At 33.4% G+C, this 15,202-nt stretch overlaps 1 protein-coding gene across 1 annotated transcript in view; it reads right to left on the reverse strand.

Annotated features, from left to right (window-relative positions):
• Nucleotides 1-15,202, reverse strand: part of RYR3 (ryanodine receptor 3) — a 254,312-nt gene that overhangs the window by 190,519 nt on the left and 48,591 nt on the right. Inside the window, exons 2-3 of the mRNA XM_074824480.1 lie at nucleotides 11,620-11,739; nucleotides 4,940-5,047 (exon numbers count right to left, since the gene is read on the reverse strand). Coding sequence (XP_074680581.1) covers nucleotides 4,940-5,047; nucleotides 11,620-11,739 — 228 coding nt within the window. The remainder of the gene's footprint in view (nucleotides 1-4,939; nucleotides 5,048-11,619; nucleotides 11,740-15,202) is intronic.

A 15,202-nucleotide genomic window follows, 5' to 3' on the forward strand; every position in this document is an offset into this window, starting at 1 on the left:
ATGAGAGGTGTATGCTAGGCAAGAATCATAATAATGAAGAAGCTACAGCAATAGCCAAATATGTGCCAAGGGAACGAATCTTGTTCTTGGTCAAAGACTCTTACTGTGACCTAATTTTTATTATAATTAAGTAAAACTACAGAATTTTCAAAAAATGTGTTTTAAATTAAATAAGATACTACTTACCTTTCTTATAAACTTCTCAGAGGCGTTAAAAAAATAATAACAAAATAAGTATATATACACATACAAAAACTGAAATCTGAAAGAGGAAAAATGCACCTATTGCCCAGAATAGTTTAAGCACATACTAAGGATATCTACTTTCTAGGATCAATTCATCTTAAGCATTTACCAGATTCATTAAAGAAACTGCATCCATTATTTCAACTAAGCACAGTTATTCATTTCGAATATGGAAATCTATGACAAGATCAGGGAGAGAAAAAAAGAGATTTTTCCATACTCTTCCTTTAGAGAATTTAATACACATCTTGTGAGTTCTTCTGGTGTCCAGAAAAAAAATAAATTCCAAGAGAAGAATCTTAACAGGAAAGTTACCTATGGAGCAACAGACAACAAGCTTTATAGGTTTTCAAGTCTGCCCCTCTTAGCCTTTTTCTTCATCTATCATCTTGTTTCCTAGTTATTTATAAATAACAAGCCTATTCAAACTTAAATAAATAATATGATCAAGAAATTAAATTCTTAATTTATTGTGGTGCTTTCTACTGAAACTGAGGGGGGTTTTTTTGTAGATCTTTGATTCCAGATTGCATGAGCACTTTTTTAGGAAAGTGATCTCAAATTTTGCAGAATTATGGATATCATGATTAAAGTTAATACTAATTATACTATAGCAGGCAAAATTATACTTCATTTTTTTTCTCTCAGTCCAGATAATAATATTTGCACCCAGTCAGTTTTGAGTAATAAGAAAAGCTCTAACATCAGGATCCTGATAAGTTAGAAATTGCTGATTTAAGAATATCTAACTTCTCACCTAATTGCTTGAAACAGTTCTCACACACACAGGGAGCTTTTTTTTCCATTTAAAAGAGCATTTACTTTATGGTCTTCTTGTTTCAGGTATATTTAGGCAATCATTAAATATGAAAGATCATTCTCCAAAATATAACTTTAAAACGGGGATCATCTCTAGTACATTACACGTTGCTAGAAAGGACTGCCATTAAGGTCAGTTCTCTTCTTTGGATTCATGTGGAAGGGATCAAGATAATTCAAAGTAGTTCCAAGAACTCAAATAATGGTTATACACATGCAGGCAGATGATTTTGCACTCTCTGAACAACACATTAGTCAAATTAACAAATAGGTCAAAAGGTTAACAAGTTATGTACAAATTGTGTTCCACAGAACCCCAACTTAAAAACACCAAGCTGAGGAAACTACTACATTCTGTAGTTTGACATATAGAATACTTAATACTAATTAAAAAGATTAAATATGAAATGGTATTTGTCTAAACAGAAGGAATAAAAATTTAAAAGCAATTCAGCAGAGGTCTTTAGTTACAACTGCAATAAAATAAAAATCCTACTTCTATTTTTCTAGCTAATAACAAAGTCATTAACAAAGAGGGATTTGGGACCTGGTTATGCTGGAACTTAATGCTGTTAACAGATAGTAGGCAGTCTTATGTCATTTTATGTAGTAAATTTTATTGAGAAATTTATCAGAATTGTATGGATACTATGTGTAATCTCTTTCACAATATGAACCATATAACTATGTAAAATTTCTCAGGACACCCAGTAGTAAACTAAAAAAACCCAAACTCCTGGATAATGATTTTTGGACCTACATAGAAAATGTGTTAGATTACTGGAAAAAATTGGAGACAATAAACAATAAACCAACAAACAACAAAACAATAAAACCCCCAGATCAGATATGCTATGTTCTTCCTCTAGAAAAATCTGAAACGAACAGCAGAACTCTATTACAAACTAAATTTAATACGGAAAGCAAACCATTCAATGGAATGATAGACTGGTGGAACCAATAAAAGATTAATGTTAATTATATGAGGCCGAATTCTACTCTTAGCAATGCCTTTGTATTGAGAACAGAGTGTAAATGATCATTTTAAGATGTGCATTCCTACATTTCATGCTGTCATTTTCCTCTACATATATAACAACTATTAAAAGCCAGCATTTTGTATTATTCATCTCAAAAACAGATTTTTCTGAAATCTACTTTAGAAATTACTTATTACCAGATCAATTTTCTTTCATGGTGCTAAAGGTAGTGCCTCATAATACAAAATATTTAACTTGACTGGTAGTTACGACATATGTCTCAAAACAGAATCAGTTAATTATAACTTAAAAAATAAGCTATCCATTTTACCAATAGCTTGTTGACAGAAGCTAATTAAAAATCCACCTTCTCTGAATGTAACAAATCCCTGTGGTCCAGAAAGAAAGTTTCTTGCATTATTGTTCAGGCTTTCATTTTTTATTTCATCCTTGCTATTTATATAAACTGTTCTGTTCTTATAACAATTTCCCCAATGAATGGTACCCAGCTTCAAAATAAATGAAGGGCAAGATAGTTTCAAAATAAATATGGCTATATTTTCTTTTTTTATTGTCCACTGTCCTCAAAGCAACAGTATGATCATTTTTACTGAAAAAAATATTTGTTCTCTACTGCCAAACCCAAGTATAAATATTCATGTATTACTAGTAATCTCAGATTAAATCAGGCTAAGATTTTGGGCAAATTTTTTGGAAATACTAAAAACTGTGTTATTGCTTAGGAGCCCGAGAACTGTTTAAATCAACCTTACTTTCCCTCAGCAAATGCTTTTCTCATTAAGAGTTCCATTTTCTAGAAAGGAATGTAATCGCAAAAGTCAAAAATTACACTTTAAACTGAAGAAAACAGTGGAAAACAAGAGGTCAATAACAGTGAGATCTGAAAACTGTGTATGCAAAGGCTGACATTGTAAGATTGGAGGTGATAAAGCAGAACTCCAGCTTCCCTGAGCTGTGCCATGACATGGGTCAGTTAAAGATCTGGAGTGCAGAATAAGCCAGTAGGTTGTGGCTATCCTGCTGCTAAGTTACAGAGAAAAGTAAAAATGAAGGAAGAATTTAACACCTCTGAATCAAATAGCAGCATGTGATGAGAAAACATTAACTGAAACACTGAAGTCTTTCTGAGTACATATCATACAGTCTTTCTATAGCACATCTCTTATCTCCATGCAATCTAAACAAGAAAGATGACAACAAGAATGACAAATACTGAATTAAAACAGTAAGTGATCAAGACAAATTTATTTCCCTTTCTCTTTTCAAGCTGACATATTTTTGAAATAGAATCCATATTTGTCATTCCACTATCATATTTCTCTTAATTTGTAAGATATACAAAAGATAGAAAATATTTAATGGATTTTGATTTATAAACTATAACAATAATAGTTTATGATGTTTATTATGGTAAAGGCCACATACATTAAGAACTGGCATCTCCAGTTTTTTTCAGATTTCAGTTGTTCACTGAATAGAACAATAAAGGTGATTTCACATTTTAGTTTAAATTCCTAAAACTTATACACAGGTATATAACAGAGCAGTGAGCAACTGAATGGAGGCCATAGGTCAATTTAATTTACTTTCAGAGAAACATAAGCTCTACCTAAGTATATAGAACTAGACAATTTATGAAATTACCTACTTACAACCAATTCACAGATGCAACAGTAAGCGTAACTTCTAAAACTTCCAAAAGTATTACTGCATAGATGAAAGGTAAGTCTGTCTCATCTCAACTAGCAATGAGGTTTGGCTGATCATTGAAAAATGATCATTGTTCATGCAGATCATTAAAAATGCAGGCAAATCTCTATCTGGGGTTTCGATCAGGCTTAATTTTTACTTATAAAACCATCACCTTTTGCCAAACAAATCGCATAGAAGTTCTATGAAAAATACAGTTCTTAAATAGCTTTGTCAATAATAAATAATGTATAATAACGTGCACAGGGCTTTTTTGGCATACTGATCACTCCAGTGTGAAAGTCCTCTTTCAGTCATTCTTAGTATATCTTAGATTTGAAGTGATAATTCAATTGAAACTTCAGTAATATGAAATGCAAGCATAGCTACAACATTTCACTTTGCTGCAAAGTCACTTTACACTATACTGTAAGCATTCCAGTAAGTATGTTTGTGCTAATATAGTAAAAGATTAAGAAACCCATAGAAGATAATTTTGAAATAACTATTTCTATCCAACAGTTCTTGCTATTACCACAGATTAAATAACTTGAAATTATACTCAAATAGTCTAGCTACACAATTGCTAAAAAAAAAAATTGTATTTTTATTTCTGAACTAAAATAGATTTAAATTTGTCACTTTGTTTCATTGATAAGACTCCATTTCTAGCTGTTAATTTCATGTGAGGATAAATCTAATTAAATCCAAATACTTTCTTAACTCAGTGAAACAAGATAGAATATTTACATGATGAGAAAATTATTTTGCTTTCCCCATTCATAAATAGCACTATAATACAATAATGCTTTTATGGCAATGATCTATGTTTCAGACAAAACCTATCTCATGTACTCTCCTCAGGTTCATAAAAGCCAGACTCGATCCAAAGGTTCTCTTACTCCTTTTTCACTATCCAGTTCTGGACTGATGGCAATAAATGATCTCTGAAGAGGATGTTTCTGGTTTTTGTAAATATTTCAGAAGACTAACTGCACCTGCTCCTCAATGCTAAAGAAAAATGAATATAATTATAGTAGTACAGGAATAACATCCCAGGAAAATGGGAAAACTGAAGAATCTGCTATGACACGAGGCTCCTCCTACAAAATCTTGGATCAAGGAAAAAAATGAGAACAATCCATATTCAGAAATTTAATATTCTTTGGTATCAATTTACTTACCCCTTCACTAGCATTATCCCCTGTGTTGGCCAGCATTTCTTGAAGGGCTCTGACAGATAGGGACTGTTCAAGGACAAAATTACAGATGCAAAGGTCCGGAGGAACATACTGTAAAAATAAATCAAACAGTATAAGAACAGATCAGCAAAGCAGCTGAAACAGGATGAAAAGTGTGTTTGAACACACATGTATTTTAATTTTAAAATCCATATTTAACGTTTACTCATTTGCTTTTGAGAGACATGCTATTTCCCTGTATGAAACACAGTCTAAATCTATTCTTCATAACTTGTCAGTGCAGTAACTTTACATTTCCTAAAGCTGTATTCCTCAAAGTAAAACAAAACATCTTCAGGTTCAAAATTGAAAAGTTTTTTCTCTACATATTATTGCTTTTCTGTCTTTTAGAATTACATAATGAACATTGTATTTGTTCTCTAACATCACTGATAAAATGAAAGAGAATGTGTATGATCTTATTTGACATATAAGGTTGATGTTCTGAACATATTTATAGCTGTCACTAAACAGCAAAGATTCAGAATCTTACAACTTTAGGAGATCTTCTCAACTGTTGGATCAATATGTCTGCTGGCTTTGAAACATGAAACTTACATTCCCTTCAAGAACAGCACTTTTTTTCAATTTATCGGCATTTGTGTGTCTGAAGAAAGAAGTGTCCAAGAAAAAAATTCTCAAGGAGGATCATCAATATATATAAAATATATATAAAATCTCCACCATCTGCTAATCTATGCTTTTTTTCCCCCAACTCTGAGCAATGTTATATTGTAATGGAATCCCACAAAAAAAAAAAAAAAAAAAAAGTGCCAATAGGGATGTTCAGTGAAACAAGAATACTGACAGATGAGAGCTACAGGCAGAAGATGGGGAAATATTCATGTCAGGAATCTTTATGCTGAAATGCAAACCAAAATCTGTTCAGTTACTAAGATAAAGTTTTAGAAAACTGCTGTAAAGTAACAATAGGCATAGGTATTTATCCCCCTTCTGGCTATGAGAATTTGGAATGAATTTACGGAAGATGATCATTTTCAAGAATCATCAATAAAGAAAAAGATCATGTGGCAAATAAAGTATTTTATTTTACAGACATTTAAAGATATGCCAAGTAAGCACTACTGTAAGTGAACTTGTGTAGCAGAATAAGGAGACTGATAAGATATTCAACAAAAGAAAGCAGGAATTTGGAATAAATAGTTCTTCAAAGTCAATAAGAGTTTATGGGATTTCTTCCAGCACACCTCTGTGCAGTCTTATCCATACATACAGCAAGATAAACAAAAAGACAAATTTGATATAGGAAACTTACACAAATTTGCAAAGTAAATCTGAAGAAACAATTGACAGTCCTATCCTAACAGCTGCTCTTTTTGTAAGAAGAAAATGTGTATTTCTGAGATTATTTCCAAATGGATCTTTCATGTAGAGTTACCAGTTTTCCATCAACGTACTCATAACACTGAATATACCTCAGTTTTCTGAATGAGATGTTGAGATAAATAGAATTAGCTACTGAACTGGAAATGTTCAACAGATCTGCAAAAAGTTGAATCTTAACGTAACTCTACTTTCTCATAGAAATGAATTGGAGTCCAGGTCAAATTATTTTTATCTAAATTGATTTCTGGAGGAAGAGCAGAGAGCAGGTAAAGTATATCAACAAGTCAAAGCTGATAGGAGAGGTGACAATGAAGAAACACATACAAGCTACACAGCAGCCAGAGAGGAGCAACACAAGCAGTTATAGAAAAAATGAAGACATAGAGCAAAGTAAAAGTGCCATGCTTTGTAGTAAATTTAAAAAAAAATAAATCTATCAGTATGTAGTATTTCTCTCTCAAACAGATCAAAATACTTTACAGAAAGTACAGAATAGAACAGTACCCTTTTCAGAGACCTCTGATTGACCATAGATACACTCATCTGCCTTAGTTTTCCATTTAAAAGGGAGACACCGGAGAAAAATTTTCTTCTGTCAGGTACCCTGTGAGTTACTGATAAAATATAGTATTTTCATAATTTGGTGTTTTCTATTAACATTGTAAAGGTATGTGCATACCTACCTAATCATCAGTAGCAAAAGAGAGATACCCATCCTAAGCCAGTCAATAACACACACCGGTCTAATTTTCACTCATAGTTTCTTAGAATAGACAGCAAAATGCAGCAAGACAAAAAATGAGGCCACAAGAATAACCACTGGTAAGGCCACACCTTGAGTACTGTGCCCAGATCTGGGCTCTCCCATACAAAAGCAGTATGAAGCTACTGGAGAGAGTCCAGCAAAGGGCCATTAAGATGATTAAGGGACTGGAGTATCTCTCATATGAGGAAGAGATGAGATGATGATCAATGTGTATAAATACCTGAAGCGACAGTGCAAAAGGGATGGAGCCAGGTGGTGCCCAGTGAAAAGACCAGGGGCAGTGGGCACATGTTAAAACACAGGAGGGTCCGTCTGAACATCAGAAAACATTTTTTCACTGTGAGGGTCCCTGAGCACTGGCACAGGTCTCCCAGAGAGGCTGTGGAGCCTCCATCCTTAGAGATATTCTAAAGCTGTCTGGAGATGGTCCTGGGCAACCTGTTCTAGGTGGCCCAGCCTGAGCAGGGGGGTTAGGCAAGATGACCTCCAGAGGTCCCTTCCAACCTCAGCCATTCTGTGATGCTGCGAAAAGTCAACTGCCTAATGCCAGGCTTCTACAAACAACCCCAAGGTGGATAATAGATTGACTCAATGCATGCAGTTAATGCTGGCTGAAACATTCTTATAAGCACGTTCTGAGGAAGAGAGTTTCATATCAAAAGATTTCAAGGAAATGTTTTCTACATCAGAGACACAGCCAGGCAAGTACAAAGAGGCAGTGAAGAGAGCACTGAGATAAGTTTTATGCTGAAGTTTAAACTTGTTTCTCAGCAGTTTTGTGTCTATTTTGTCAGCCTACTAATATTTCAATATGCAATAATTATTATTTATTACACAAATAGCTGTGCAAATAGCTGTAGGGCAGTTTGAACCATTTTATATATGAGTTTGCTAAGTTTGTGTTGGGTTGCACAGGGGGAAATGGAGGCCCATAAAATAGCTAACAGGAAAACCCAGCTCCCACATTACACTTTGACTGCAATTCAGTCTTCTGGACTGAACATTAAATTCTTGCAGGCGATACGCTAACTAACCAAATCTTTGCCCACAGCTTCTGGTCTACAGTGCAAAGAACACTGACATAAGCTGGTATTGATTTACTAGGTTTACTTTTACCAGACCCATAAACTATTACATTCTGTCATTAGGACAGAAATCTTATCTGAATTAGTTATAATTCCTTTCAGGCATTTAAGTTTACTTGACAATGTTGCTACTAAAAGAGATGCTAGTATTTTGCCATTACTTTTGAGGTATATTTTTGTTAGGTATTGGTAGAAGTTAGCCTTGATGCACTAGACTATCAGCTTTGAAATACATCATCTTTTAACGTATCACTTTAAAAACAAGGAAAACAGCCATGAAAGTAATATCATTAGATCACATAATTTAACAACTCTGCTATTTCTTGTTTAGTATAAAAAAAATATAATTTTTCACCTCTAGTTAATTAGATTTTTCCCCTTACATTTTAAATATCAGACATTATTTAGGCAAACATGTTTAATAATTCAAAAAGGAGCCATACAGAAAGGAGGAACATAATTTCATACCATTGAATTAATGCAAAAATGCTTTTAAAAAGTAAATTTAAAATCCAGTCACCATAATATAAATTATTAGTGAACCAACACAGCAATAGTTTTTACTAATAGATTGCAAAGAAATAACATGAAAATTGCTCATGGATTTATATTAAAATTTGAGCAAAAGTATCTCGTAATTGTTATTCCATTCAGCATATCACAAAAATTACCAAAACAGCTAATGGCTAACCACAGAAACCCTATTTTTTCCTCTTTAAGTTTCTAATAGCTTTTTTCTTTATTAAAAAATATACCTTCTCTTTCCTTGCCTCCTTTTCCTTTTAGCTACTTCTATCTTCTGACATTTACTACAGCAACTCAGATTAAAAAATTAATCATGAAGTTACACCTTTTTATTCTGGAATTAACTGATACACTGAGGTTTTTTTTCCCTGTCTACCTTGTTATATTTTTCAGAATTACTTGAATCAAAAGCATTTCTTTTCTTGATTTAACAATATTTACCCAAAGTTTAATGAGTGAAGAAGCTGTCACATGTACTGCAAATAGATTTGGATTTGGTAAAGTGGTCAATTGGAGAAGAGAAGGTAGGAGAAGGTATCACTGTGATTTTCTGCTCCAGATTTCTGTTGATAAAACATGCCTTGAATCTTCTTTAATGCAATTTCTTCTTAACACACAGAAGAAACCTAGCTTTATAAAATAATTTCCAAGGATAAGGAAGGGATAAGGAATCCATCTCAGGTCAATAGTACCATTTTGACAGGGAGGACAGTCTTCTGCTCTCTAAAATGAAAGGACTTGTTATCAACGTTTTCATTTTAGAAGCTTATGGGCAGTATCCATACTTTCCTTTTTTAAACCAAACAGACTGCGTCCTCCTCTGATCATGATTCTCATATCACTTCCTGGACCAATCTGCATTTTATAGACATTCTTATGAATTTGAATGCCGTGACCGTACTCGGTACTGCAGCAGAGATAGCATAGAGATTGCCACAGAGATAATAAAAATTTGCAGAGATAGTATAGCTTCCCATCTCCTGCAAAGTTTCTTTCAATTATACCTCTAAAGACTATGCTAGATTGCTTGAGCACATCATCACTTGGGGAACTTATGACTGTGAAACATCCACCATGACCTTCACATTCCTTACAGGGGACAGGAATAGTTTCCCATTTTGTAAGCATATTTACACACTTGGTTATTAGACTTTTACACTGGCAGCACTGAAATATACCTCTACTTTCTATTAATATACAAGGCACTGCAGATCTTCCTGTGTGGCATGACTTCATCAATTGCCAGTTCCCCAATGTTTTTATCATCTGAAAAAACTGCATATGTTAATTTAAATGATGTCTTAATTGTCAAAAATACTCAACAGCATAGCAGTGAGAACAGAACCCTGTAGGATTTGATTGGAAACACATCTATTCAACAACTAATTTTTAGTCCACTGAATGTGTGCCATTTTGGTTTTCTCTTTCTTATTTCATAACCAAAATTTTGTCCAAATGTAAATTAAATTAAGCGTCATCGCTAAGGGTTGTTGGTAAATGCTGTACTCTCTAACCATCCAGATCAACCTTCTACACTTATTTTTCAAACAAATGTATTTACATGCCTTTTTCCAAAATTCTTCACTGTTCTCAGTCAAGACCAGTTCAGAAAGCTCCTCAGTAAGCTATTTTAAAGCAGTTACATACAAGTTTTCTGATCCTCTTAATTTTAAACAAACTTCAGAAGCTTCTATAGTATTATCTGCTACTAAGAAATGCTGCTATGAAATGTAGATCTATGGCTTTCTACAGTAACACATACCATTCCTCCTTTTCTTATAAGATGAGCAACATGCTGTCTTACAGATTGAGGTCATCATCAGTAATAGATAGACCACATTGCAGTAGAGTTGTTGATTAATGAAAAATTCCCAATCACTGTTGTAGATTTTAAGACAGTAGCTGAAAATACATATGTGAAAACTGCTTTAACTTTAGCATGTGAAAAGATTATTGGTGATTTATAAAGTACACTGGAGATAAATTATCTGACTGAATGCTTGGAATGCAAAGAAATATAAATTTAGAAGCAGCATAATTTATCACCTTAGAGATGAACAAGGACATCTCATAATGCATAAATAAACACTGTGTATGTAACATGGTCATAATACCTAGACCAAAAATAGGACCACGTGGCAACATTTCAAGATAAAAAAAAATACAAAGACCCATCTAAAAAAATCAGGAGAAATAAATTATCAGGAAGAAGAGAAAATAAAGACATAAAACAAAGAAAAAGAAAATAATACAGAGAAAACAAAGAAGAGAAGGAGGAGGTCCTCCTCCATTTGTCTTTATTCTTAACACTCTGCTCTTATACAGGTCTAAAGTTTCATCTCTCCTTTCTCCTCTCAAGCTCCTCTTACTACTCTATTTTCTATTATTTTTTCTTCACAGCTCTCTAGCTTCTTTTTTCCATTTGCCACCTGTTATAATTAAAACTTTCCAATTACTTAATAATTCTGTTCCCTGTACTATCAACTTTGTTTAATAAACACAGTTAGAAGCAACACTTAATGCCAGTAACTAACAGGTGACAATGCTTCTAAAATTATCAATCCAGTATATCAAGATATTTGAACCTACAGCAGTAATAGGAATAAGTTTTTTAGTGAACTTAAATCTTAATAACACTCTGAAGACTTAATCGAGAAAATATGAAGTATTTCAATTACAGGAATTATTTTAGATAATAGTGGCTTTTGACTGTTAACAGGTGTGCCTCAAAGTATATTTAGAATCTCTAAGAAATCTCATGTTGCAGTCACAGAAAGAAAAGCATACAAAAGGCGCATCTAGCATCACATTAAAGAAACAGTGATTAAATGTATTTGTGGATAATAAGTCAGTTAACATTCACTGATCAGTTATACCAGTTGAGAGTATCAACTTCTTACTTTAGCTTCTGATGTTGGTTCCAAAAAGCACAGGCGATTCCCAAGTCCCTCAGCTGCCAAGCAAAACTTCCTTTGTTCTTTGTGAATACTGGCAACACACTGAAGTACTACTTCGTCATCCTGTCACAAAACAAGGTAGGAGAAAAAAAGTAAATATTTGGAAGCTACACACACACTATAATGCTAAGAAATCCTGGAACACAGAATCTGTTGAAAATGAACAATTTATACTCCTATAACTGGTATCATGTACATAATGCAGAGATTCTTTTGGTGTGTATGTAAACAGATGTTTATGTACAGCTTTTTATTCAAGCCTATATCAAAGTGACAGAGATTACATACTGTCTCCAGCGCTTTCACAAGTGTTGTGTCCTGTTGCTTTAGCAGTGTCTTGCTACGGTGCCATAAAAAACTCTTAAGTACACCATTACTTGGTTTTACTCAGTAAAACATGTTTAATGTTTACAGCAAAAACCTGTTACTGTGATTTTGCAAACAACACTAATCTAAATACAAACAAATTAATTTTGTTAGCACAGTAAGTCCTCAACACAAGTCCTCTGCAAGATCTTAACTTTTAAGGTCTCATTTAATTTAGAAGCCTCTGAGTACAACCAAAGATCCAAGAGGCATTTTTCAAGTGACAAAGAAAGAACTTGCTCCTCAGAAGACATATTCCAAGAATAAGAACACTCTGGAAAAGTCACATGAAACAGCCCTATTGTTTAGTTATTCTAATTATTCTAAAAACTCTTTTACAAATTGTTACATAATGCAATGCCAAAGACACACTTATTTATAAAGTGCCAAACCCACGTCCACCTCTTAACATGTGATACTAAAGTTGATATAAGCGAGTCTAAACAGATTTTTAGTATTCGACTCTGTCAAAGATATATACAGAATTAAAACTCATTTTAGTTTCCAAAACCTGCCCACTAACCAAGAAAAACACCACCTGCAGACTAGCATGTAGAAGAACTTATTTTTGTACAGGTATGTAACTATTCACCAAAAACCACTGCCTTAGAAGTTTTTAAGGGGGCGGAAGCTGATAAAACAAGAGCCATATGATATGTCAGTGTCCCATCCAGCTATGAAGTTATACTGGTGTCAATTATTATTGTCAAAACAGATACACAACAGCCGCCTGTACTGAACTCAGAGATCACTTGAACAATTATGTTCTAAAAGCAGCACTGCTTTTTCCAGTCCCCTTATGCAACTGCAATACTATGACAGTAGCAGAGCTACTGGCGCTTGAAATAAAAGCTGGGAGTGACAAAGTGATTTTCACCAAAGGAATTAAGTGACGCACCCTTTAAAATTGGAATTCAAAAGCAGGTTTTTCAGTTGTGTGATTGTGCAAGTGTGTGCAAGTTGTTTGGCTTTCTTTTAGGTGACACTTCACTGCCTACTTACTACTAGTAAAATTTACAGCTATTATATTTCAGACTAATCAGCAGTTACAGGCAGTGTTTTCCTTATCTACCTTTGCATAACAATCAATAGTGTTTTTAACAGTACAGAATGGGAATTCAGGACATTTTTATAAACAATTCTAAGACATATAGTCAAATTGGAGGCAGACAGAATTAGCTAATTAATGCTAAACAAATTCATTTTCTTTTCCCCTTGCTGCTTCTGCTTCCACTTCTGTAAAATGCTCTCTGAAATTCTCAACTTTCAAACTCATTAGTAAAAACATTTCTGCTTTTTAAACTTCAGTGTAATAACTTGCAAAATATAAACAATACAATTAAGCATTCATTACTACATCCCTCTGTTCATGAATATTTAAAAATTGGCATCAGAAGCATATCTGTTTGGGGGGAAAAAAACAGAACACTTAAGTTAAAAATAAAGATATTTTTTCATCATCTGGTTCCTGTATCAATCTTCAAACATACATATTTCAGAGATTTAAAAATAATAAAGTACTAAAACATGAATATGTAAGTACCAATATTTAGAATAAAATTGAGATTTGCCACTTAGCTTGTGCTTATCAATGGATTACATTAAATTACTTATATATAGCTGAAATTGTATTTATTCTACCTACTACATTAAAGTATTCATCGTTCCAGAGGCACATACGTAGCATCTACTGTAATTCATAGTTTTCTAAAAAAATAAAATTACGCCTTCAGACAACATACATAAAAACTTACTTAAAATGAGAATTACTTAATAAATGAACTCATTAAATGCCATAGCCCCCAAATACATACACTGGTAATGTCTTAAGGACTGTATGCAGCATTCAACATTGGTGTTTTACATTATTCCCCTAAATTTCCAATGTACCCTTTAATTTACGCTAAACATTTTACAAACTATGTATTTGCTACATAGGATGAACAACTTTAATAGATTTTCTAAAAAGTGGCAATAATAATATATTTCAGAATGTTTTGGAGCAGAGTTTTAAAGACTATCATTCAGGTGCAAGTGGATTGAGCATAAGGAATTAGTGGAATCTATATAATCTGCAAATAAGACTTTGACTCGCTGTTAAAATGACTCACTATTACAGGGTACTTACTGAAGCTGAGGTCTGAAATTGCTTTTCTGGCCTGAATATGCTAATAGAAATTATTTTTATGGAGTTGTTATCCTATAATGAAATTGCAGACCATGTCTCAGCAGTATCTTGTTTTCCTGAGTCTTCTCTCACACAAATTCTGGTATTCTAAAACTTTTTTCCTGGTAAACTCATTTTCTTCTTCCCTTAGTTTACACTTATACAGAATTTAATCCATTTTATTTCAATATACTTTTTTTAGTGTTACAAGGGGAAGCCTGCATGCCCAACGAAATGTGAAGACTCATGCAATTAGCAGTGATGAGCTGTTAGTTACGTTATATACAGCCAATTCTCAGCGATAACCAAAAGCAAAGCAAAAGAAAAGAAAACCCACAGAAATTCCCTGAGATCCAGTTTCTCAACCAGGAATTTAACAGATTTAAATGTTTTAAATTTAATAAGTATTTTAATTGCAATCTTTCTCATCTCTCAACTCTGATATTTCCGTGTTTAGAAGTTTCATTTGTTCTAGTCCTTTTAGTTTTGGTGGGGTTTTTTGTTGTGTGGAATTTTTTTTTAATAAAATAGGTTTACAGTGCACAGAACCACAGGCTGCAAAGGACCTCTGTAAGCAATGGCCCAACACCTCACTAGAGAAGGGCTAAATTAGATCAAGTTTCTCAGATGATCTAATGTGCTTAATTTAAGAAAAAGTCCACTTCAAAGTTCTGATCAGCTTGAGGTATCGTTACAGATTCACACCTCTCTCTCCACCACAAGTTAGAACTCTTCAGATCAAAACTGTAATATTTAACAGTCGTATCAAAGTTCTCTAAATTTTTCAAGGTTTTGCTTCAGTGAGCAAATCGGGGGGGATAATTTCAGGCTGATCAAAATATTTCTAAGATTCATGAGCACACAGTAAAATAATACATTTGCAGACCACTGGGCCTCGCACAAGAAACTGCCTTCACTACTGTTCCTCAAAAAGTACACATATTCTAAGTGTCAATTACTAATAACTGGTTTCCACCAGTAGCATCATCAATA

The sequence above is a fragment of the Strix aluco genome, chromosome 4 (assembly GCF_031877795.1).
Source record: "Strix aluco isolate bStrAlu1 chromosome 4, bStrAlu1.hap1, whole genome shotgun sequence".
NCBI classification, from domain to species: domain Eukaryota; kingdom Metazoa; phylum Chordata; class Aves; order Strigiformes; family Strigidae; genus Strix; species Strix aluco.